The following is a 26340-nucleotide window of genomic DNA, read 5'->3' as shown; positions in this document are numbered from 1 at the left end:
GGGGGGGTTGCTTTTTTTTTTTTTTTTTTTTTTGAGATGGAGTCTCGCTCTGTGACCCAGGCTGGAGTGCAGTGGTGCAATCTTAGCTCACTGCAACCTCCGTCTCCGAGGCTCAAGCAATTCTCCCTCAGCCGCCCGGGTAGCTGGGATTACAGATGCCCACCACCACGCCCAGCTAATTTTTTTGTATTTTTAGTAGAGACGGGGTTTCACTATGTTGGTCAGGCTGGTCTTGAACTCCTGACCTCAGGTGAACTGCCCACCTTGGCCTCCCAAAATGCTGGGATTACAGGTGTGAGTCACTGCGCCTGGCCGGCATCACCAGTTTTGGATTTGAGGTCCTGGAGCCTACTATTAACACAGATAACAACTATAATTCTGTTGAATACATGATTTTCTAAGCCAGTAATAACAATAAAGTTATTATTTCATGGGTATAGTTTCAGTTAGGGATGATGAAAAAGTACTGGACATGAAGAATGGTATTGGTTTCACAACAGTGTGAATATACTTATGCTACCAAACTGCACACTTACAAATGGTTAAAATGGTAAACTTTACGTTCTACATACTATAAAAGTAAATGAAACACTATTTTTTTTTTTTTTTTTTTTGAGATTTCACCATCTTTAAATGGGAATCAACATAGGAAAAGTGCCATAAATACTCTGACTGATTCCAGGGGGCCTTTACCAGCAAGTAATGTAGTTAGGGTTTCAGTCACTCCCATTACACTAAGTTGTAATGCAATCTCCCGGAGACAAAACTTTTCCATTTGGCTGTTTTCACAAAGACCACAGGAACATATAAAGGCTTGTCTAGGGGAGCAAATCCAAATCTCTTGGGTGCAAGGTACATGCACAATGGGAAGAGACAACGCCAAAATCACTGCTGCTTTGATAGCATTCACTAAACAAATATTGAGTACCTACTACATGCCAGTCACTGTGCCAGAACTTAGGTCTAATGCCTGTTCTCCTGGATCTTGCAATACAATGACTTGCTTTCAATCGAAAGACTTCACTTATGCGGCAATTTCAAATAATATTACAGGAAGTGGTGTGACTACTGTTTCTCAAAGGAGCCATGTGTTTCCTTGTTTTCTGTTTTTTTAAATGTGTACTTTGAAATGACTCAAACTTACAGAAGAGTTGTAAGAATATGACAAAGAACTCCTCTATCTCCCTTCGCACAGATTCAACAATTATTGATGTTTGCATACATCTGCTTTATCATGCCCTCTAGCCATCTCTCCCCTCCCTTCTCTCCCTTCCCCATCCTTCCTTCCTTTCCTCCCCTCCATCCACATCCGTCTATCTCCCTCCCTTTCTCTCACTTCCCATCCCCTTCTCCCTATGTAAAGTGTTTCCTCAACCATCTGAGAATGAGTTGTAGACATCTCCCTTTATTCTGAAATATTTCATATTTATGTATTTTCCAAGAACAAGGACATTCTCTTATAGAACCATATGACGATCAAGTTCTCACAGTTTAACATGGATTAAATAGTATTACTGAATACTTAAATGCTTCCAGTTCTTCAAATGATGACAGGAGGAGTGATGCACAGATTCTAAAACACTGATTTGAAGGCTCACTCCTCAAACACCAAATGGACTGAAGAGACAACCTGCAGAGACACACCTACCCGAGGAGGCGCCTGGCTCACTCCCTTGCTATCCACAGGACATTTCCTAGAGGACTCCAGGCAGGAGAAAATTCTCATTAAAATTCCTTCCCTTACTACTTAATGAAGCTCTCCAACTGGAACAAATCACATTTAACCTGATTTCTCCAAGATATGACTTAGTCCTATTTAATTTTGTTCCATAGTCATGAAGTCTCTGGATAAAAATGCTTTCTCGTAATAAAATTCAGCAGCATCACCTTCCACACCCTCTCGATTTTTTTTTTTTTTTTTTTTTTTAATCTCAAACTCCTGGGCTTAAGCCATCCTCTCACCTAAGCCTCCCGAGTAGCTGGGACTACTGACATGCATGACCATACCTGGCCGCAGTTAGAAACTGTTCTAATCCCAGTAGCCCTCCTGCTCAGCATCTTCCACTCAAAGCAATATTTCCAAAGCACATCCAAACCAAGAGGGAACATCTTGGGACACAGGTAAATCTCCCTATTGAGATGGAGGTGGATGAGCCTGGGTTGTCTAATGATTCCTTCAATATAGCTGTCAGATGTTTCTCCAATGATTCCATCTACCCAGCACTCTTTTTTTGTTTTTGATTGTTTGATACAGGGTCTCACTCTGTCACCCAGGCTGCAGTACAGTGGCTTGATCTCGACTCACGGCAACCTCTGCCTCCCAGGTTCAAGCAATTCTCCTGCCTCAGCCTCCTGACTAGCTGGGACTACAGGTGTGCACCACCACACCTGGCTAATTTTTGTATTTATGGTACAGATAGGGTTTAGCCATGTTGTCCAGGTGAGTCTCGAACTCCTGGCCTCAAGTGATCTGCCCGCCTCAGCCTCCCATATTGATGGGATTACAGGTGTGAATCACAGTGCCCTGCCCTACCCAGCCCTCTTAATGGGTAAGCAGTGGTCTCAGAACCTCTTTGATCAGCATCCATCCACTCATTAGAACCAATACATATTTCCTTAGATCAATCTTCACTTGACGAGGTAAATAACATATTTACATTAAGTCTGAATTGGAGTCAATTAAATTGTCTGAAAAAGCATCTCCAAGTAGTCCTAAAGCTGATTTTTAGGCATTTACCGAAAATAATGATATGTGTGCCTCTTAAAATGAAATAAACAAACACCCTGGCCCGAAATATTTGTGTGCTTTTGAAAAACGAACAAACAGCAAGTTCTCATGGCTCCTCATTTGACTGACTTCATGTAGCAATACTCAGGAAAACTAAATGTAAAAATAAGTTAGTCTGTAAAATAACACACAACTACAGGGGAAAATCTGAATATGAATGGCTTATGAGCAGAGGGTGTACTTTCTTTCCAGACCACGGCTTCAAAATTATCAAATAAAATTTTTTAAAATCAGTCATGATATAGAACTGAACAACATTATCAATCAACCGAATCAAACTGACACTTATAGCACAAGTCATCCAATGACAACCAAATACATATTCTTTCAAGTATACACGGAACAGTCATCAAGATAGAATATATTCAATGTCATAAAACAACCCTTAAAAAATGTAGGCCAGGCGGCTGGGCACGGTGGCTCACGCCTATAATCCTAGCACTTTGGGAGGCCAAGGTGGGTGGATAACGAGGTCAGTAGATCGAGACTCATCCTGGCTAACACGGTGAAACCCCGTCTCTACTAAAAATACAAAAAAATTAGCCAGGCGTGGTGATAGGCGCTTGTAGTCCCAGCTACTCAGGAGGCTGAGGCAGGAAAATGGCATAAACCCAGGAGGCGGAGTTTGCAATGAGCTGAGATTGCACCACAGCACTCCAGCCTGGGCAACAGAGGGAGATTCCGTCTCAAAAAAAAAAAAATATATATATATATATATATACACATACATACATACATATATAGGCCAGGCTCGGTGGCTCATGCCTGTAATCCCAGTACTTTGGGAGGCAAAGGTGGGAGGACTGCTGGAGGCCCGCAGTTCGAGACCAGCCTAAACAACATAGCAAGACCCCCATCTCTACAACAACAATAACAAAATTATATATGTGTGTGTGTGTGTGTGTGTTGTGTGTATGTATATATGCACACTTCTAAATAATTCATGGTGCAAAAAGTGTCAAGATAAATTAGAAAATGGTTAAGCTGAACTAAAATAAAAATACAACATATCAAAATGTGTGAGTGCAACTAAAGCAGTGGTTAAAGGAAAATTTATAGCACTAAATGTTTACATTAGAAATGACAATTTAATAATTTAAGCATCTGCCTTAAGAAACTAAAAAACTAAATATAAAAGAGTGAAAAAATAAAAAAGATTAGAATAGAAATCAATTAAATTGAAAATAGAGAAAGAATAAAGATAATAAATGAAACAAAAAGCTGATTCTTAGAAAGATCAATGAATTGACAGACTTCTAGCAAAACTGATAAAAACAAAAAGAAATAGGAACAAGTTAACAGTATCAGGGAGAAGAAAAAGGAACCTCATGAACATTAACAAGATAATAAGGGAATACTATAAGCAACTCTACATACCTAAATTCAACAACTTATAAAAAATGGATCACTTTCTTAAAAAGCATTAACTACTCTCAGAAGAAAACTCTCGTAACAGTAAGAAAACAAACAACCTGATTGAAATCCAATTTAAAAATGGGCAAACGACTTAGCTAAAGCTAACTTTACTAAACAGGATATCTGGATGGCAAATAAGCACATGAAAAGCTGTTCAGTGTCATTAGCTATCAGCCAATTATGAATGAAAACCATGAGACACATTTACTAAAATGGCTAAAATTAAAATTACCATAATACCAAGTGCTGACAAGGATGTGGAACAACTGGAACTTTCATGTGAGTATGAACAAGTTCATGGATTATCTCTGAGGGGATTTTTTTTTTTTAATAAATGGTTAAAACACATTTTACTACACAAATAATAAAGACTTAAGCTGTTACTTCTGACCATAAATAACATGTTCCATGAGATAATGCAAGACAAACCAAATCAACCTTGCACATCAAAACCAAGGTCAAGAAAAAAAAAATCCCATTCCCACACTGAGCCATCTTTCCAGCTCTGGGCAGGAATGCAGAGAGCTCATGCCACTCCAGGTTTTTTGTTTGATTGTTTTCTGTTTGTAATTGTTTGTAGCATCTCACTGTTGCAGGGAGCTTGCCACTGCCCGGGCTAGTGTCAAACTCCTGGCCTCAAGTGATCCTCCCGCCCCGGCCTGTAGCCCCAGCTACTTGGGAGGCTGAGGCAGGATGATTGCTTGAGCCCAGGAGGTTGAGGCTACAGTGAGCTGTGCTTGTGCCACTGCACTCCAGCCTGGACAACAGAGCAAGACCCTGTCTCAAAAAAAAAAGAAAAAAAAAGTTGCTTATAAACGATAATTCATTATAATTTTCCTATGTTGGAGTAATGAGGACACAAGCAATGTTTCCCACTTCATCCCATTTATAAATGAAAGAGACAGTTGACATTTATACTAAGATGAAACAACTTAATAGGGAAAGGATAAAAACACAGATCTCCCAAGCCTTTGGTTTAATGGTCCTTTCATAAGCTGCAAATATGCTGGCTTTACCTATCTGCTCATAGGCACACTTTCAGGCAATTTCATTGTAGTTAATCTCTGGCATTGTCTAAGAATCATTTTTATCACACCTGGGCATCTTCTAAACCAGTCTGGATGAAGCTTCAAGAATGGATGCTTCAGTGGACACATCAGAAGACTAGAATTAAGGTAAATTGGATAATGTTTACTAGATGTATACTCTATTCGGTAAGTATATACTGTACACCCCAAGGTTTCTGTTTTGAATAGGTCAAATGAATTTTTGTTAATCTTTCAATGTAATTTCAAATTTACAGAGAAGTTACACAAATAATACAACTATTTACTACTGAAGAACTATTAACATTTCACCACATTGCTTTATTATTTTTTCTTTCTGTGTATATTTCTTTCTGTAAATAGCCAACATAATGCCCCTTTACCCTTAAATACTTCCGTGTGTAAATGTTAAAACCAAACACTTGACATGGACACAGCACTATTATCAAATCTGTAGACTTTATACAAATGTTGCCAATCATGATAAGGTCATTTATAGAAAAAAAAATCGGATCACAAGTTACATTTAGTTGTTACACAAAAGAATTCAAAGTCTTAAACTAAGAAACGAAGCAAAAATAAAAAAGGGAACAAAACAAAAATATTAAAAACACCAATAACCCTACAATGCTGGAAAGGAAAAGGAAGCAAGCCTTCAGATAAACAGAAATTCAGATCATTCCATGACATGAATCACTGCAATTTAGTTTCATCCAAGTTAGGTCATGTTTTGCTTCTATTTTTGAAGGGAGAAAAAAAAAACACTTTATCCAGACTTAACCTTGATTTCCCAGATACAAGTTTGGTCTTCTTTCTTTGATACAAAGATTTTCTGAAGTATATCTCTATGTTCAACTCATAACAATGGCCTATCCTATTAACATGAGAAAATAAACCATGGCATTTTGGCTTTTAAGACCATCTTCCTGAATTTTAGCTGACTTCGAAGTAGTCATGTAAACTGATCTTTGACAGAAAAATTCCAGTTACAGGAAATTCCAAATTAACTAAACAACTATAATAGTGTTATGCTTATTTTGGGCCAAGGTGTCAGCTGCAGACTTCTCATAAAAAGAAAAAGGCTCATCAGCCAAGCTAATAAAAATTACCACAAAGAAATTAGCTGGAGCAAAGCGAGGAATCCATATGAAATGCTATATAATGAATGTACAACAAATGCTCTCTCAACGGCACGTACTAGCACAAATGGGTTTTTGTTCTGTTAAACTTTTTAGACACCAGGCCACTAAATGAGTCTGCTGGAGAACATACACAGAAAAGTTCTGTGCTGTGTGGTTAGCCAAGGGGATCAGGAAGCCCATTGTTAAGGTATTAGTAATAGGGTGGAACTCAGATACACAAGAATCCCAAAAGCAAAGTACATTCCGCAAACGCATGATCCTATTTCAGCCAAAGTCCACACTCTGAGGTTAATGAACTGGGAGGCCTCTGCATAAATCAAGACATGTGTCAGCACTTACAAATAATCACAGGGCCGAGGAACCCCCTCATCCATCCCCTAAACACTCAGGCAGGGAAAGGACAGGCCAGGCAAGGAAAGTCATTCCTAAGGACCAGCCCAGAGGTGGCAAGAGTTGGCAAGGTTGTCTAAAGAGAAAGCTCTAAACACACAGCTCTGGAATAGTTAGGGTTTTGGAAGAGGAAAAACCACCAAACGCAACCCACGCACAGAAAGTTATTCTGCCGAAAGGAGGGCTACAACATCACTCATTAAAACAAGGGGCCTCGCTGGGCGCGGTGGCTCACGCCTGTAATCCTAACACTTTGGGAGGCTGAGGTGGGCGGATTACTTGAGGTCAGGTGTTCAAGTAATGAGGTCAGATTACTTGGGCCAGGCTACTTGATTACTTGAAGCCAGGTCAGCCTGGCCAACACGGTGAAACCTCGTCTCTACTAAACATACAAAAAAATTAGCCAGGCGTGCCGGCGGGCACCTGTAATCCCAGCTACTCGGGAGGCTGAGGCTGAAGAATTGCTTAAATCCGGGAGGCGGAGGTTGCATTTGGCCGAGGTCGCACCGCTGCACTCCAGCCTAGGCGACAGAGTGAGACTCTGTCTCCACAAAAAAAAAAAAAAAAAAGCAAAAAAAAAACACACAGGGCCTCTTCTTTGGAAGGGCCTCTTCTTTGGAAAGACCAAGGAGAGAAAGAGTATGGGGAGGGGCGGGAGGGGGCAGGAAATGATTATCTTGCAGTGGAATTAGCTGGTCCTAGTTTACACTGAGGCAAAGCCCTCAGTAATCTCATCTATAAAATGACGGGGTAGGAGACCAAGTTCTTTCCAGAGAAGTTAAAGGAAAACACACTTTGGAGTCCGAAAATTCCCTGCTCAACAATTTATTAACTGTGCAGTTTATGTCACTCTAGGCCTCAACATCTTCATCTGTAAAATTGCGATTATACCTGGATCAATTAGGGTTAGATCTGACTGAGACTTGGGGCTTGCAAAAGAAGCGTATTCCTCCCCCTCCCCCCAGGGAAAATTCCAGAGGTTGCAGCTAGGATTTATGAGGTGACTTTGATCCACAAAGTCCTGAGGCCAGATTTCTTCTGTCTTGATGGCCTCCATCCCAGTCACCTTAAGGTTCAAGATGGCTGATGGAACTCCAGCCATCATTTCTGTATTCTAGTTTTGGCCAGCATGTCTATATTCCAACAAGAAAGGAAAAGGTAGGAAGAGTACACAGAAGGTTCCAGGAAATTACTATGTGACAGCTCTGCACTTACATCCAGATTCTAATCTCATCGCCATCCTGGTTGCAAGGAGAGACAGGACTAGCTGGATTTCCTAGGCCAACTAAGAATCCCTAAGCCTAGCTGGGAAGGTGACTGCTTCCACCTTTAAACACGGGGCTTGCAACTTAGCTCACACCCGACCAATCAGATAGTAAAGAGAGCTCACTAAAATGATAATTAGGCAAAAACAGGAGATAAAGAAATAGCCAATCATCTGTTGCCTAAGAGCACAGCAGGAGGGACAATGATCGGGATATAAACCCAGGCATTCGAGCCAGCAATGACTACCCTCTTTGGGTCCCCTCCTTTTGTATGGGAGCTCTGTTTTCACTCTTCACTCTATTTCACTCTATTAAATCTTGAAACTGCACTCTTCTAGTCCATGTTTGTTACAGCTCAAGCCGAGCTTTCACTCGCCATCCACCACTGCTGTTTGCCACTGCTGACTTCCATAGCTCTGGATTGGGCAGGGTGTCCGCTGTGCTCCTGATCCAGCGAGTCGCCCATTGCCACTCCCAGTCGGGCTAAAGGCTTGCCATTGTTCCTGCACAGCTAAGTGCCTGGGTTCATCCTAATGGAGCTGAACACTAGTCACTGGGTTCCACGGTTCTCTTCCGTGACCCACGGCTTCTAATACAGCTATAACACTCTAGCATGGCCCAAGATTCCATTCCTTGGAATCCGTAAGGCCAAGAACCCCAGGTCAGAGAACACGAGGCTTGCCACCATCTTGGAAGTGGCCCGCCACCATCTTGGGAGCTCTGGGAGCAAGGACCCCAGTAACAGGAGGAGGGATGAAAATACAGTTTTATTTTTGACAGCCATGTATCCAGCTAAAAACTGGGGTCTATAGCTAAAGGAAAAGGGGAGAATGGATAGCTTTGCAACACCCACCTCCATCTCATTTTAAGGATTAAATTGGATAATATGTGTAAAGCGTCTGATGCTTCATGGACCCACAAATATACAGGGCCGGTGTCACCCTGTGGTAACACAGACATTTTGTGATCTGTGGTCTCAGTGGCTTAAGAGGTTCTTCAGAAAGTAGCCTTTTTTAGCCTAGTCTGTCTTTTACAGTCTCATCTCTGGCCACACTCCACATACAACCTGCATTCAAGTCATACTAAACCTATCTCGTTTCATGCCTCCAAACATTTGTACTCACAGAGCCTTCTACCAGGGACGCCCTGCTGAAGCCCTTGTCTGCAGGATGAACTCTTCAACATTCTAGAAGGTCTTCCTCCACCTGCCACTTCTGTCCTTTATTCCCAAGTGGAGCTGCTGCTCCCACTCCCAGGTGCTTCCTCTGCAGTAGCACTCACCACCTGTACTGTTGCATCTAATGAGTTTTTTTTTTTTTTTTTTTTTGAGACGGAGTCTTGCTCTGTCGCCCAGGCTGGAGTGCAGTGGCACAATCTCGGGTCACTGCAACCTCTTCCTTCTGGGTTCACGCGATTCTCCTGTCTCAGCCTCCCGAGTAGCTGGGATTACGGGCGTGCACCACCATGCCCGGCTAATAGTTGTATTTTTAGTAGAGACAGGGTTTTGTCATGTTGGCCAGGCTGGTCTCAAACTCCTGACCTCAGGTGATCCACCCACCTCAGTCTCCCAACGTGCTGGAATTACAGGCGTGAGTCACCACACCTGGCCCTAATGAGCGCTTTCTATGTGCCAGCCATCGTCCTAAAGCCTTTACACACAGCTTCTCAGCTGATCCTCAAAACTCTATGACACAGACACCATATTATTCCCATTTTACAGATAAACTGCGACACAGAGGTCAAATAGCTTGTCCAAGGTAAAGAGTAGAGCTGGGATTTAAAAACAGGCTACTGGGCCTCAGAATCTACACTCTTAGCCACAACACTGGACTGCCTCAACTACTTGCATAAGAAATCTAAATGTAATTATAGAGAAGGGATGATCGAACTACATCTCACAGACTATATCAGCCCACCACCTCCAGCTTTTATAAATAAAGTTTTCTTAGAACACAGATACATACACTTATTTACAAAGGAGCACCCAGTAGTTGCCATGAAGGCTGTATAGCCCACAAAGTCTAACCTACTTACTATCTGGCCCTTTACAGAAAAGTCTGCTCCCCTCTGTTATGGACTGTCAGCTCCTTAAGGTAGGGCCTGTGCTTATTCCCTCCTGTCTCCTGCTTCTCACATGGCATTTGGCATATACATATAAAGCGCTAAAAAATATTTGGGATATAAAAATTCCACCAGGCATAATTTCAAGCAAAGAGGAATGTGTTTGGGGGATGGTGCTGCCACCTCACTCAGGGCTTAGAAAGTTTCCCAATTCTGGGCCAGGCACAGTGGCCCACACCTGCAATCCCAGCACTTTGGGAGGCCAAGGCAAGAGGATCACCTGAGGTCAGGAGTTCGAGACCAGCCTGACCAACACGGTGAAACCCCATCTCTACTAAAAATACAAAAACTAGCCGGGTGTGGTGGCGGGCACCTGTAATTCCAGCTACTTAGGAAGCTGCAGCAGAAGAATCGCTTGAACCCAGGAGGTGGAAGTTGCAGTGAGTGGAGACCATGCCACTGCACTCCAGCCTGGGTGACACAGCCAGACTCTGTCTCAAAAAGAAAAAAGAAAGTTTCCCGACTCTGTCCAGACTCTACTCAACAACTGAAAGGCCCAGGTAAACTGTAGCAGTGGTTTTCACCGCATTGTAAGCAGTCCACACAGCTCTGATGGAGTGAGCACTGCAGAGACGGCTGAGTGAGGATCATTTGCATCAGTCACCTAATCCACTCGATTGCCCTGAACACAAAGCCAGAACACAGCCCCCAGTTCCACCCACACATAAGGAGAACCTGAACCCCACCACTTTCCAAAATACGTCCAATCCCACCCACCCACCTCATGGCAGCCTGCAGAGGCCACAAGGCTGGCTGTGCAGATAAACACTTAAAACATCCTGGAAAAGAGTGACTAAAAACTGATACTGGTCGCTTTTCAACTCTTTGCATTTTCATCAATATATTTATAGAAAGGGACTAAACCACACAAAAACATAAATAGTCTCCTAAAAACTACACCACCAAAAGAAAAGATTATTCATGTTGCAAATGCCTTCTCTGACCTTCAAGGAACAGACTTGCAACAAAAGACCATATATTATGTTTCCTAATTTTATCATTATTATTGATATCATTGCATGAGGCACAAATAAAGCACTTTTTGGGCTGTGACCATATTCAATCCAGTCTAGGTTATCAAAATTCAAATTTTGGATGGTTTTCTTTTCAATTCTGTCTTGGCCTGGCCCCAGATCGCATCAGTGGGAGCCAGGCAGAACTGCAAAAAGCCTCCCACACTTCCGGCACAATCATCTCAACCCTTCTTTCAGGACACAAAGGCCCATGTGGCTTCCTTCTTCCCAGAGTCCTCAGACAACGGTCCACAAGCAGTCTCTGCGAAACCACAGCAAACACAGACAGCCACTGGGCAAATCAAATGGCTTAACTGGGTCCTCATGTAATGAGAGGCAGGGCTAAGACACCTGCAGATTTGCCATGGCTGGGTCATAAGTGACCACCAAGGCACCCCCTAGGTTCCAGAAAACTACTCACTAGTCTAAAATACAAGACTCTCAGTCACAAACTTCTGCTGAGGACCTACTGTGCACCAAGCACAGGACTCATGCCTGTGGTGGCCTTATAACACTGCGAGGTTCGTGTCATTTTACAGACAGAGCGACCAAGGCCCAAATAGTTAAATAACTTGCCCAAGGTCATTTGGCCAAAGGAGGCAAAGCTGGAAAGGTAAGAAGGACTACACAGCTTCTCCCTAGACTGCCCCTCTCAGAAGCAATGCCATGCGCATGAGGAAGTGGCAGTCCTGTTCTCCAAAAGCTCTCCAGGTAGCAACATGAAGATGGCCAAGATGGGGAGCCATGTATTCACTTATATACACTGCTGGTGGCAGTGTGAAATGGTTCAGCTGCTTTGGAAAACAGGTTAGCACTTTCTACACAGGATGGATACACCAGCAATTCTAATGCTAGGTATTTACCCAAAAGAAATAAAAGCATGTGACCACACAAAGACTTGAACACAAATAAGCAGCTTTATCTGTAATAGTTAAAAACTGGAAACAGCCCAAATGTCGTCCTACAGGTAATGGATAAACAAACTGTGGTATATCCACAGGACATAATACCTGCATGATACATCATGTCTCTATATATGCAGTGCCCAGGCACCTGTGTACTGGCGTCCAGCAAAGGGCACGTACTCAGAATATATAAACATCTCTTAAAAGTCAAGGAGAAAAAGGCAGACACCCAACAGATAAATGGGCAGAGGACTTAAAGAGCAACTTGCAAAACTTGACATCCAAATGGCCAATTAATACATGAAAACATGCTCAACCTCAGTAGTCATCAGGTAAAGGCATATTAAAATTGGATGACATGAAAACAAGAGACAATATCAAGCGTGGATGAGAATGTGGTACACACAGGATTCTCTCTACACACTTTTGGTAGAAGTATTAACGCATACAACCACTATGGAAAACTCTCCGCTAGTATCGAAAAAGCTGGACATGAGCAAACACTCCTAAGTGTATATCCACAGAAATGCACACATATGTTCTCCAAAACACAGGTAGTAGAATGTTCACAGCATTGTGACCCTACGATTAGGGTCAAAAACTGAAAAGAACTCAAATACCAACCTACAATAGACAAATGTATTTAGTATATTCATACAATGGAATACCAAATAGCAATGAAAATAAACAGACCACAACTATACACAGAAACATGCGTGAGCCTCCCAAACATAATGTTAAGAGAAAGAAGCCAGACACACAGATCACGTATTACACAATATGAAGTTCAAAAGGAGACCAAACAATTCAACGGTGTTGAGGTCACAACAGCGGTTACCTTATGCGGGGAGATACCATAAGGAAAGGGGCTGCAGGCGACAGGGAATGTTTTGGCAGCTAGCTGTTTCTTAATGTGGGTGTGTTCCGTTTATGAAAATTCAGTGAACTGCATATGTATATGATTTGTGTAGTTTTCTGAATGCAGATTAGACTTGAGATTTACTCACAAAACTCACAGTTAAAGAGACGACGTGAAAAGGCACAAGCAGCTTTTCTTTGTCTCAACAACTTTTTCAAACTGCAAAACAGACACAAGTTCACCTTGGGAAAACAGACAAGAGAAGATAATGGAAATCACCCATAATCCCACCAACCAAAGAAAACCATTTTGGTGTGAATCTCCTCAAATATATATACACTTTCAAAGGAAGGGGAGGGCAGATTCTGCAGGGAGTGGTTAATACAAAGCAAGTATTTTGAACCATAAGTGAATAAACAGTATTATACACTGTTTTGTAACCTAGGCAACCATCCCTTTTATTATTACTATCAATGAAACTATCTAGTGTCCCTAAAGGATTTTTAGCACGTAGCCTCAAAACACTCTGGCAGACTAGACAGGAAGACATGCAGATATTTCCTATGTACATGCAGACAAGAATACGAAGCCCAGAGCAGCGATTTTCAACCCTGTTAACACCAATTCCCTCTAAAATTATTGGGATACTCAAAAAAGCACTTATTGTCCTTCAAGGTGGCTTTAAAAATTAATATATACCCCAGTGATGCTTTAATTTGGGATAAGTGGCCCCAAAATGCTGGGGGCTAAACACTAAACACTCAACATATGTTGTTAATCCAGATAGAGTCAAAAGCAAGCCCTGGATATTTGGTCACTAATGGCCCCCATTGGGTGAGCTGTGGTGGGCCCTAAATCAGGGTGGGCATGTCACAAGAAGAGTCATACTCCCTGACCCAGAACCAAAGACTGTTTGCAGAGAGCAGGACAGATGATAAACACAGCAGCACAAAGACAAGGTGAAGAGCAGGTACAGAACCAAGACTTCTAATATCAATAATAGCTAACACTGGCTCAAATAGAACTAAGCCCTGACTTCCTTCTCTGTCACTCATTCATTTTTTTATCCATTTGACAACACTTACTCTACCCTTACTGTATACCAGACCCTGTTCTCAACACTGGAGATACAGCAGTAACAAAGACAGAAAAAATTATCTGTCCTCAGGGAGCTTATACTCTAGTGTGGAGAGACCAAAAAAAGCAAAATATAAAGCATGTCAGATAGTAGCAAGGTATATAGAGAGAAATAAAACAGGAAAGGAAGGTAGGAATTAGAGGCTGGGAAGGGGAGCTGTAAATGTTTGGTGCCAAGTTTTAAAAGGATCCCTTCAAAATAAAGTAATCATCTTCTCCCCAAAGAACTCTATGATAATTATGTTAATGTGGTCCCAGGGTAACCACAGCACTCAGAATAAAAACCAAGAATTTTATGGACCAGAAAGTGCCTACTTAAAAGCAGACAAATTGAAGATCTAATAATAGCTACCACTTCTTGGTATCTTGCTATGTACTATTCTCAGTCCCTTATACACCGATAATCTCATTTAATCTTCACATTTAACTAATGAAAAGAGTAGCATCATTTCCCACATTTAACAGAAGAGAAAAACAGAAGCCCAGTGCAATTAAAGAGCTAGCCCATGGTCACATGCATGCTAAGTGTTGATATCAAGATTTGAATCTGAAGTCCACACTACTCTTCCTCCCCAAATAAACGTCTACTTTAGAGACAGGGTCTTCCTCTGTTGCCCAGGCTGGAGTCCAGTGGTGTGATCATAGCTCACTGCAGCCTTGACCTCTGGTGCTCAAGCAATCCTCCCACCTCAGACCCCTGAGCAGCAGTGACTACAGGCCTAAGCCACCCCAACTGGCTAATTTTTATATTTTTATTTTGTGGAGACAGGGTTTCACCATGGTTCCCAGGCTGATCTGGAACTCCTGGGCTCCAGTGATCCTCCCACCGCAGCCTCCCAAAGTGCTGGGATTACAGGTGTGAGCCAATGCACCAGCCTTGTCTTCCTTAATCCTAGTCAAGATTTGTTGTCCTTTAGCATTTTATTGAGTTCTTACAACCCCGCCAATCACCAAAAAGAGAACTGGAGGTTGGTTCCACATTTGCAGTGTCTTCTTTTCTCCAAATAAGAAAAAGTGAATGGCAATGGCAACCCTTAGATATTTAAATAACAATTTCTAGATCCAATTAGAAATTACTTCCTCAGATACTTGATATTATCAGCAACTCCAAAATAGTTCCATTTTAGTTTGAGAGTAAAGTTAGACTTAGGGCAAATGAAAGATCATACAGCCAGTGTCTTACTAGGGGTGGGCATCTCAAACTGAACACAGTCCAAACAGTGTTTGGCTGTTTGGCCAAACCTCACCCTCCCCACAAACACATTCCCCTCCTGTGATCCTCATCTCCACAAAGGACGTCTCAAACTCCCAGTCTCTCTCAGGCCCACAAATCAAGGGTTATCCATGCCCCTCTCTCACCTCCATATCAAATTCATCGGCAACTTCCATCCGCTCCACAACAGATCTACCCCGTCTCTCCAATTCTCTGCCAACCCCCAGCCCAGGCCACCAGTATCTCTTTATTAAACCACTCAGCCGGGCTCCTAACTGGTCTCCCTGCTTCATGCTTTGGCCCCTTGAAAATCTCATCTCTACACAGAAGCCAGAGTGACCTAATAAGGATCACTTCCCTTCCTAAAATCCTTCTGGGCCACCAGAACCCAGTCTGAAATTCTAATCCTAGCCAACTAGGTGCTATGTCATGTGCCTCCCCAAGTTCTTGAGGTTTACTCTCCCCCTGGTTCACTCTAGATGAGTGATAAGATGGGTAATAAGAGAGTGCTCTAAGTTAAAATGTGAATAGCAGTAAAGACACTAGACCCACACTTAAAATTATTCGTACAAATACTTTCCTTTATCTCATCTCCTTTTTTTAACCTTCATAGCACTTGCCACTTCCTGGATTTTTTATTGTTGTTCATTTGGTTCATTTGTATCGATGCACTGTGACTCTTCAATGCCATCCTGTAAATCTATACAATGTTATTGTGCCTGAAATATTTTCTTTAAATATCTATAATGAATGACAGAAAGCCCTTAATGCATGTCTTCCCCATACTCTTAAGTATTTCACATTCTCATCCAGTGAGCCAAATGTCCTGAACTTACTCTCCTCAGTTCAGCACGTTCCCATCATGCAGTTTTCTTCTCTGTGACCTCTCTTTATGTCATTTATTTTGTATTCTGGCCCAAACTGCCTTCCTAAGGGCATGAGGATGAGGCTACAAATAAAGGCAGAATATGATGCCAAATGTTAAAATATAAGTTTTACAGTAACTTGAAAACACACAAGAGGACACCAGGGTACAAACTGTTAGTGGGTGATTGGTGTTAAGTCCTGGGAGCTGGTGAGGAGCATTACAGTTGCACAGCAGCCTGAGAGGATGAACCAAGAACTTGGTTGCTATAGATTTGTCATTGACTGTGGGCACTTTGAAAAGAACTGCCAAAGGAAGATGCTATGAGGCCCAGAAACAAAGGCAGCATGAGTCAGTTGGCTATTTGCACTAAGGCATTTCCCTGGACCAGGGAAGGGTGGTAGCTCCAGCTCCTAGAACAGTGCCTGCCACATAGTAGGTGCTCAATAAAACAGTCTCTGAATAGATAAATTAATTGAACAAATGAACAAATGAATACATTTTCAAAGTTTCTATTTTTATCCTTTTCTCTCTTCCTTTTCACTAATCCAGCTCTCCTTTCATAAGACCCCTACAGAAGGGAGAATTTTGCAATCACAGAGTCATCATAAATCTTCTCCAAACCACTAATGGACCCTCAGCCATCGTTCAGAGAACACAATGTGGGAAATAGAAACCCTGACACTGAGATGTTAACAATTACAGACAATGCTTATGGAGTCAGTGGTAGACTTGGAAAACGGCGAGTCTACTGTGGTAAGAACAAACACAGGCGGACAGCTATAAATCGCAGTAAACAAACTCAATAAAGATGAGACATCACTTAAGCATGCTCAGGAGTGTACATAATACAACATTTCACCTAGGTAGCCTGCGATCACATGGGCATTATTATTGGCATTAAATGTGCTTCTTCTCAACCTTGCTTCTAATCTAAATACCATAATGGGTTTAAAATAATGCAAAAGAATGTTACTCCAATGCCTCCTAAATCCACTCCAAAGAACAAATCCTTCAATACACATTGCAGGTAACATATTGTTCCCCAGCAAGTAAATAATAAAATAACTGTAATCCAGGGTAAAAGTTCTGTTGGCCTCATAAGCTACTCGAAGAAAAAGCAATAAAAGTGATTGCTCAACACACCAGCAAAATGCTGTTACTGACAAGGCACCCTGAGTTGCCATTAACAAGACATAATTACCAAGAACTGAAATCAGATTTAGTCATCTCACATCTCCCTGTACCTACGCATTCTACCTATTCTTTTTCAGCTTTCACGAATTGAAAGGGGAAAGGGAGAGGCAACAGCAGACATTAGGACTATTTTGAGAAATAAAAGGATTCAAAAGTTAAGTGCAACTTCCACTAACATAGTGACACATCTCCCAGGAAGCCCAGGTGACTCAGAAAGTCCTATATGTACAATATCAATATAGAAACGACTCGGTTTCCATACTTCAAAAGTCCTCTTCCTCCAAGTTGAGTTTTGTGCAAATAACTGGCTGCTATGTTTCAGATGGAAGCAAATCTGAACATTTCCAAACAATCTACAGGAAGAGATAACCAAGTAATATCGTCCATGCAACAGAGATAAGCAACTTTCCAGGATATGATTCAAATCTCACAAACATCCTTAAGAGCCCCAAGTGTATTAAGATCTGGAGACTATTAAATAGGCAGGACAAAATATCCCACCAACCACCTCTCCCAAAAGCACTGCTCTCCTCACACTGACACTTGTATTTCCCTCTGGCTTGCTTTTGAAAAACAAATTGAAACAAAAAACAAAAAGTAAACAGCAGTGCCACATCTGTTCTTGTCTTCCTCACGATGGCAGATCACACACACTACCACCATTCCAAGTGCCTCCTGAGCCCCTTTCCTCCACAGCCCCATCCTTCCACGTGTCCACAACTAGGCTTCTCAACTATGAGGGGGAAGTGAGCAGGAAACTTCAAAAGGGACCTGAAGAGGAAATAATGATAATAATGTAAATTGCTATTAATATTAAAAGAGGCGAGGGTATTTTTTCTTTCTTTTTATTTCATTTATTTATTTTTTTTGAGTCGGAGTCTCGCACTGTCGGCCCGGCTAGATTGCAACGGCGCGATCTTGGCTCACTGCAACCTCCGCATCCCGGGTTCAAGCGATTCTCCTGCCTCAGTCTCCTGAGTAGCTGTAATTACAGGCGTGCGCCGCCACGCCCGGCTAATTTTTTGTATTTTTAGTAGAGACGGGGTTTCACCATGTTGGCCAGGCTGGCCTCGAACTCCTGACTTCGTGATCCGCCCGCCTCGGCCTCCCAAAGTACTGAGATTACAGGCGTGAACCACCGCGCGCGCCTGGCCTCTGTTTTTAAACAGAATTTCCATTACAGACATCGGAGGTTGCAAGGCACAAACTGGGGCAGGAGTATGTACAGTCGCCCAGGATGACAAGTGGCAGGTTTTTTGTTGATGGTGGTGGTGTTCTGAAACACCAAACTTTGAAAAGAACTATGTTATTTACAGAATTACTGTAATCGGAGCAGACGTGCTAACGCTTTTTCACCCAGGCACAAAGCACGCCCCTTCTGCCTCCCTTTCCCAGTCATTCCACAGGGGTGCAGGAAACCACGGACAAGCAGAGCACGGGGACCAGCACGCTCCTCCTGCCACTCCAGTCTCTGCAGGTGCTAGCACAGAAGAAAACCAGGGCTCTCGCCTCCCTCCCCGCCACTGCGGTGCGGTCCCGGGGTGGAGACACGGCGCGCTCCATCCTGAGAACCCCACCTGGAGGGGTGCAGGGACGCAGGAAGGGCACCGTTGGGAGGCATCACCCGGTTCGCTGGAGGCACAATCGCGCGCGCGCACACACACATACAAACACACACACACACACACACACACACACACATAGCGGCGCGCGGTGGCGCGGGTGTCTGGCGCGTTACCTGTTCTGCCAGCCCTGGAGGAGGTTGGTGTATTTGCTGAGCACGCCCTCGAGCGCCGGCTCCCTCCTGCGGCCGCCTCCCCCGGACGGGCTAGCGGCCACAGAGCCCGGGCTGCTGCGGCTTCCCCCGCCGCCGAGCCCAGCCGCCGCAGACCGGCTGGAGACCCCCCGGCCCGCCAGAGAGCAGGAGGGCGAGGAGCCCGCCGAGGTAGCACGGCTGCTGCTGCGGCTGCTGCTGTTGCTACCCCCGCCGCCGTCTGTGCCCTGGGTTGCCCTCTCCATGGTCCGTGCGCGCCCGGGACGCGGGTGCCCGCCGCGGTGGTGGCCCCGGCACGGCGGCTGCTGCCGCTGCTACAGCTCCGGGCGCCCGGGCCGCGCGTGGCTGCTCCAAATCCCCGGGAAATGCCTGACTCATACAGGAGGAAGAGGAGGAGGAGGCGAAGGAGAGCTGGGAAGGAAGCCAACGGGGCTGGATGCAGCTGCGGCCGCCCCTCCTCCCGCCGCGGCCAGGGCCCGGCCCCTCCCTCCGCACTAGTTTCCCGGGCAAGTTCGGAGCCGGTGGCCGGCTAAGCGAGCCCTCTTCGGGTTCTTCCTTCTCTTCCTTCGTGTCCCTGCGGCCTCTTAGGCCCTGGGGACACTCTAGGAGGCCGATCTGCAAGGTGGGCACGCCCTAAATCCACGCCGAGTCACCCACGCATTCCTTCTGCCACCCTCTCTTGGATCCGAAGGGGCGAAAGGAAATCTCTGCGCGTCACTCCCCACTCCCTATCCACCTCGGGACCTGGAGGGAGGGGCTGCCCCACCCACCCGGTCCACCCGGATATGGACCCGCCCGGCCTGACAGGCTCACACGCGCACTCCCTCCCTCGGTCTTCCGCACACGATCCTACGCCAGACGCTCCTACACAGTAACCTGGAAATTATCACCGGCGGAGCAAAGTCACAGGGCGGGGAGGCCCTCCGCGTTGTCTGGCGGAGGAGGGGAGTAGCAGGTGATCCTCACAGGTAAGCTCGCCGGGCATTTTCATAAAGCAGGATTATGATAAATGCTTAACAGACACAGGGCTGGGCTGGGGTGAGGCGCGCGAACTCTCAGGTTTGTGCGAGTGCCTCCTTAAATTGAGTGTCCTAGGTCACTGACTGGCCTAACCCTAATCCCCTGCCCTGAATGACACACATAAACCTGGCAAGTCAAAACTTGTGCATTGTTATCACACTGCACGTGCACCTAGTAACAGAGGCTGTGAAACCGGGAAAACTGCTCCGGAGGCAAGGGAAATGAACAGATATTTACAAACATTGAAGGATTCTCTGTGTTGGCTGTAACTTCTGCGCCCCTGGTCCTACCTAAAGATACTCTTTCCACCCCACTAATAATTTTTGTGAATATAGATACCCATTGCAATCTGAAGTATCAAAAATTACCTAGAAAAAAGCTTTGAGGAACTCAGACTCTCTCTCTCACACACACACAAAACAAAAGGTGATGATGATAGGTGATCTCCGGCCAAAGGATCTACAAACCCATCAAGCAGATACATACTTCAACAGTTTTAGAAAATTACTAAATGGAAGACTCAGCTCTCAAAGGAACAGTTCCCGGAGCCTGACCCCTTTCTAGCTTCACCTCCTTCCAGGAAGATTTCATGGACGTTTTAGCGCTAGAGATTTTCACGGAGAAGTTTCTGGAGCTGAAGGGAAGTGGTTGTGTCCCTGAGTAAATTACAATTCCAGGCGCCTACATAGTGTTTAAAAAAAAAAAAAAAAAAAAATCTGAAAAAGAGATTGCCAGGACCAACTTTGAAGCCATTCAAGCTGAATTCTGATCTATGACTTTGATCAAATTACCTCTTTTAGCCTTAGTTTTCTCACTTGCAAAATGGGACAAATGATACTGGCTGTGATAAACTAGGCAAGAATGTTCATCTGTTCAAAATATTTGCTGGCGCTTCCTATGGAAGGAGTATCCTTCCTCCACATGGACCTCAGGCTTGACCATGGAATTGCTCTGAGCAATAGAATGTGAACAGAAGTAATAGAGGCCGGGCGCGGTGGCTCAAGCCTGTAATCCCAGCACTTTGGGAGGCCGAGGCGGGCGGATCACGAGGTCAGGAGATCGAGACCATCCTGGCTAACACAGTGAAACCCCGTCTCTACTAAAAAAATACAAAAAAAAAAAAAACTAGCCGGGCGAGGTGGCGGGCGCCTGTAGTCCCAGCTACTCGGGAGGCTGAGGCAGGAGAATGGCGTAAACCCGGGAGGCGGAGCTTGCAGTGAGCTGAGATCCGGCCACTGCACTCCAGCCTGGGCGACAGAGCGAGACTCCGTCTCAAAAAAAAAAAAGAAGTAATGAATGCCCCTTCCAAACATAAGCTTTAAGAGCTGTCATATGGTTCCACCATCTTTCTCTTTTCCTTGTACCAGGAGAGCAGCATGTCCAGATAAGGACTCTCCTTAAGCCTGTGACCCGGAGTGAGAAGGTGTGGAGCAGAGCCTAAGCCAGTTAGTGTTGGGCAAGTAACATGCACAAAATGTTTGTTTGAAGCCATTGAGATTTTAGCATTATTTTTTACCACAGCATAGCTTTGTCTAAGCTAACTTACTGATCATATATGAGTGTTCATTGAGTCCTGCATTGACATATAGACTGAAGGTGGGAAAGTAGGTGCATACTAACCTATAAATATCAGTCACTATGTACCAAAACAACATACCTTTTTGTTGGAGACTGACACCTTAAGCTCCTGCTAAAAGAGGAGAAGTGTCATCATTTTATTTCATATTACCTAACCTATGTCACCATTACTCCACCTTATGCAACCAACCTATGACTGGATAAGCTAACACAACAAATTCTCACCTTGGACTAAAAAATTAGACCCTTGAGATAGACCAGTTCAAGGGGGGAAGGAACTAAGCTAAAAGGAATAGTCAAGGCCGGGATGGGGCAGGGGCAAGCCAGCCATATGGGATCAAAAATGTCCAAGTCAGTAGCGACAGGTGAGTGGAGCAGATGTGCTGAAAGTAGAGGCTATATCATGAAAGAGAGATGAAGCACATGCTGTTCCCCCTGCTGGTGACACTATTCCCTGCTCTCTTCACCTGGTTTGTGTTTCTCACCCATGGAGTTATGGATTACAAGTCACTTCTTCCAGAAAGCTTTCCTTGACCTACCCTAGTACAGCAAATAGGGAAAGGGTACCTGCAGAATTATCCTTGGAGAGGAAAAAGTCTTCATGTTTGAAAAACAATTTGAAAAATGCATAATAAATTGGCAAAAAGTATTTGAAATACATATTGTAATGCCCAGCAGGTTCATCTTGCTTGTTACCCAGAAAAGCCAATGAAGGTTTTGCAATAGAGGAAGAGTTAAACAGTTGTAGGGCCAGCCAAGCTGGAGGACAGGAGTGTGTTATTACTCAAATCAATCTCCCTGAAAATTCAGATCCTATTGTTTTGTTGTTTGTTTTTTTGTTTGTTTGGTTGGTTGGTTTTTTTTTTTTTTTTTTTTTTGAGACTGGAGTCTTACTCTGTCACCCAGACTGGAGTGTAGAGGCACGATCTCAGCTCACTGCAAGCTCCACCTCCCGGGTTCATGTCATTTTCCTGCCTCAGCCTCCTGAGTAGCTGGGACTACAGGCACCTGCCACCACACCTACCTAATTTTTTTGTATTTTTAGTAGAGATGGGATTTCACCATGTTTGCCAGGATGGTCTTGAACTCCTGACCTCGTGATCCGCCCACCTCGGCCTCCCAAAGTGCTGGGATTACAGGCGTGAGCCACCGCGCCAGGCCCACCTAAGGTTTTCTTTTAAGGATAGTTTGGTGGGCAGAGGGCTAAGGAATGGGGAATGCTGATAGGTTGGGTCAGGGATGAAATTATATAGAGTCGAAGTTTGTCTTCTTGCACTGAGTCAGTTCCTGAGTAAGGGCCAGAGGACCTGATGAGCCAGACTGGGTGGTGGCAACTGGTCCATCAGAATGCAGGGTATGAAAAATACCTCAAACACAAATCTTAAGTTTTACAATAGTGGTGTTATCGATAGGAGTGATGGAGAGGTTAGAAATCTTGTGACCTCTGAAAGAATGGCAGGTAATCATTCAACTATGCCTTTATCTTAGCAAAGTTCAGACCTCTCTTAATCCTGTTACAAAGGTAGTTTGGTGTTCAAACAAGGAGGGAATAGTTTTGGAAAGGGAATATTACAATCCTTGCTTTAGGGTTAGACTATGAACTAAATTCCTCCCAAGTTAGCTGTGGCCTATGCCCGGGAGTGAATGAGGACAGCTTACAGGTTAGAAGCAAGATGGAATCAGCTATGTCAGATTTTTTTTACTGTCATAATTTTGCAAAGGCACTTTCAGTATGATTAAAAATATTGCCTAGGCCGGGCGCAGTGGCTCACACCTGCAATCCCAGCACTTTGGGAGGCCAAGGTGGGCAGATCACTTGAGGTCAGGAGTTCAAGACCAGCCTGGCCAATATGGTAAAATCCTGTCTCTACTAAAACTACAGAAATTAACTGGGCGTGGTCACACATGCCTGTAGTCCCAGCTACTCAGGAGGCTGAGGCAAGAGAATTGCTTGACCCCAGAAGGTAGAAGTTGCAGTGAGCCAAGATCACACCATTGTACTCCAGCCTGGGCAATAGAGCAAGACTCCATCTCAAAAAAAATTTTACAAAATTAAAAATATTGGCTAAACACAAATGCTCAATATAAGGACCATTTCTTTAATTTACCCAGATTGCATAAATCATTTAGAAAAAATTTTAGGCCGGGCATGGTGGCTCACGCCTGTAATCCCAGCACTTTGGGAGGCCAAGGCGGGCGGATCACAAGGTCAGGAGATCGAGATCATCCTGGCTAACATGGTGAAACCCCATCTCTACTAAAAATAGAAAAATTAGCTGGGCGTGATCATGGGTGCCTGTAGTCCCAGCTACTCGGGAGGCTGAGTCAGGAGAATGGCGTGAACCTGGGAGGCGGAGCTTGCAGTGACCCGAGATCATGCCACTGCACTCCAGCCTGGGCAACAGAGCCGGACTCCGTCTTAAGAAAAAAAAGAAAGAAAAAAGAAACAATTTTAAACGTAAATAGAATGACTATAAATCTAACAGCCATGACAGACCATGTAAAGATTTTGGGAATGAAGATATGCATGATTGGAGAAATAAGATAAACATATTATACCTCTTGAAATAATGGACAGAATCAGTAGTTCCTAGTAGGGAGCTGACTACCTCATCTTCTTCTCCACATGGGCCTGGGGGCCTGGTCTGGAGTTTCCAGTAGTTGCTTCTGAGGCTCCCTCCTCTAGCTACAAAGCCTTGGGAGGATGTTCATGGACCAGCAAGTAAGTGAGTGGACATTGACTTCATTGGCCAGATGACAGGAATGAAGCTTGTCCACAAGTAGAGAGAAAATTATCACAACCAGATCACTCTCTGATATCAACTTGGTCATATCTGTGTTAGAAACATGTGATATGATGTGTTGTACATCCCAAATAATAATAACAATAACAGCTAATGGATATTGAGCACTATGTGCTGCACTCTGCTTTAAGAGTTTTACACATAATAACTCATTAAATCCTCACAACAACCACATGAGGAGATCTGTAGTTCTTACTCCCATTTTACAGGCAGAGGAAACTGAATTGAAGAGAGGTTCAGCAACATCTTCCAAATTCTGGTGGAGCCAGGATTTGAACTTAGGGACTTTGGTTACTGAGCCTGAGTTCTTAGCCACTATATTATAACACTTGCTTCGTAATGAATCCAGTTTCATTTCCTCTACTTAATGAAACTGCAGAAAGCACAACTCAGTGCCTGGAATTCCATTCCCTGTTATATTTTTATGCATTTAGGAATTGATCCTCTCATTACCACTCTGAGAGAAGCAGTACAGGTGTTCAGGCCCCTAGCACCCAGCTACAGGGCCTGAACACAGTCATACTCAATACATGTTTATTACGTGATAAATGAAGCCCAATTTTACTGAGGAAGAAACAGAAACTCAAAGAGGAGGAGCTGATGCTGAACTGAGGCCTTCTGACTCCAAGTCCAGTGTTCTTGCTGCCTGAATTTCAGCTGTGATGTGTACATGCAGCCTTACCATCCAATGGGAAGAAGAAAATACCAGAATTAAGGTATGGACAGTCCACTATCCAGTGAATAAACAGCTCCATTAAGATTACCCTGAGAGGGCCGGTTGTGGTGGTTCACGCCCGTAATCCCAGCACTTTGGGAGGCCAAGGCGGGTGGATCACGAGGTTAGGAGATTGAGACCATCCTGGCTAACACGGTGAAACCCCTTCTCTACTAAAAATACAAAAAATTAGCTGGGTGTGGTGGCTGGTGCCTGTAGTCCCAGCTACTCAGAAGGCTGAGGCAGGATGACGTGAACCCAGCAGGCAGAGCTTACAGTGAGCCAAGATCTTGCCACTGCACTTCAGCCTGGGTGACAGAGCAAGACTCTTTATCAAAAAAAAAAAAAAAAATTACCCTGAGAGTTACATCCAAGGAAATCAAATAGCTACAAGGGTTATATGAAGTTTTGCCATATGACTATATATATAAATATTCATATTTTTCCAAAATGGAAATAATGTCTTTTTGTTTGTTTGTTTTTTTGAGACGGACTCTCACTCTGTCGCCCAGGCTGGAGTGCAGTGGCGCAATTTCGGCTCACTGTAAGCTCCGCCTCCCAGGTTCACGCCATTCTCCTGCCTCAGCCTGCTGAATAGCTGGGACTACAGGCGCCTGCCACCATGCCCGGCTAATTTTTTGTATTTTTAGTAGAGACAGGGTTTCGCCGTGTTAGCCAGGATGGTCTCGATCTCCTGACCTCGTGATCTGCCCACCTCGGCCTCCCAAAGTGCTGGGATTACAGGTGTGAGCCACCACGCCTGGCCTATTTTATTAAATAGATGCTCTTTCAAAGATTTGCACACAACATTATAAAGTAAAAACTGAAGGCCAGGTGCAGTGGCTCATGCATATAATCCCAGCACTATGGGAGGCTGAGATGGGAGGATTGCCCAGAGTTCCAGACCAGCCTGGGCAACCTGGAGAGACTCCATCTCTAAAAAAAAGTTTTAAAATAAGCCAGGCACAGTGGCACATGCACCTGTAATCTCAGCTACTCAGGAGGCTGAGCCAGAAGGATTGCTTGAGCCCAGAAATTTGAGGCTGCAGTGAGCTATGATTGTGTCACTACACTCCAGCCTGGGTGACAGAG

The 26340-nt window shown here is 44.1% G+C and overlaps 2 protein-coding genes across 5 annotated transcripts in view; one reads left to right on the top strand and one right to left on the bottom strand.

Moving 5' to 3' along the window:
• The window catches only part of OSBPL10 (oxysterol binding protein like 10), a 331661-nt gene extending 311614 nt beyond the window's left edge, over positions 1-20047 (bottom strand). For 2 of the 4 annotated variants that reach the window (XM_023192295.1, XM_023192297.1), the window contains exon 1: positions 19096-20047. In XM_023192295.1, the coding sequence (XP_023048063.1) occupies positions 19096-19376 (281 nt within the window). In that variant the 5' untranslated portion in view covers positions 19377-20047. The remainder of the gene's footprint in view (positions 1-19095) is intronic. The other 2 variants (XM_023192294.1, XM_023192296.1) reach the window with 1 other exon arrangement.
• The window catches only part of ZNF860 (zinc finger protein 860), an 11015-nt gene continuing 4638 nt past the window's right edge, over positions 19964-26340 (top strand). The window contains 1 exon segment of the mRNA XM_023192298.2: positions 19964-20099. The gene's annotated coding sequence lies outside the window, so the exon portion shown is untranslated.

This window comes from Piliocolobus tephrosceles, chromosome 2 (assembly GCF_002776525.5).
Source record: "Piliocolobus tephrosceles isolate RC106 chromosome 2, ASM277652v3, whole genome shotgun sequence".
Lineage (NCBI taxonomy): Eukaryota > Metazoa > Chordata > Mammalia > Primates > Cercopithecidae > Piliocolobus > Piliocolobus tephrosceles.
Note: the sequence above shows the minus strand (reverse complement) of the source record. Positions and strands in the feature narration are given on the sequence as shown.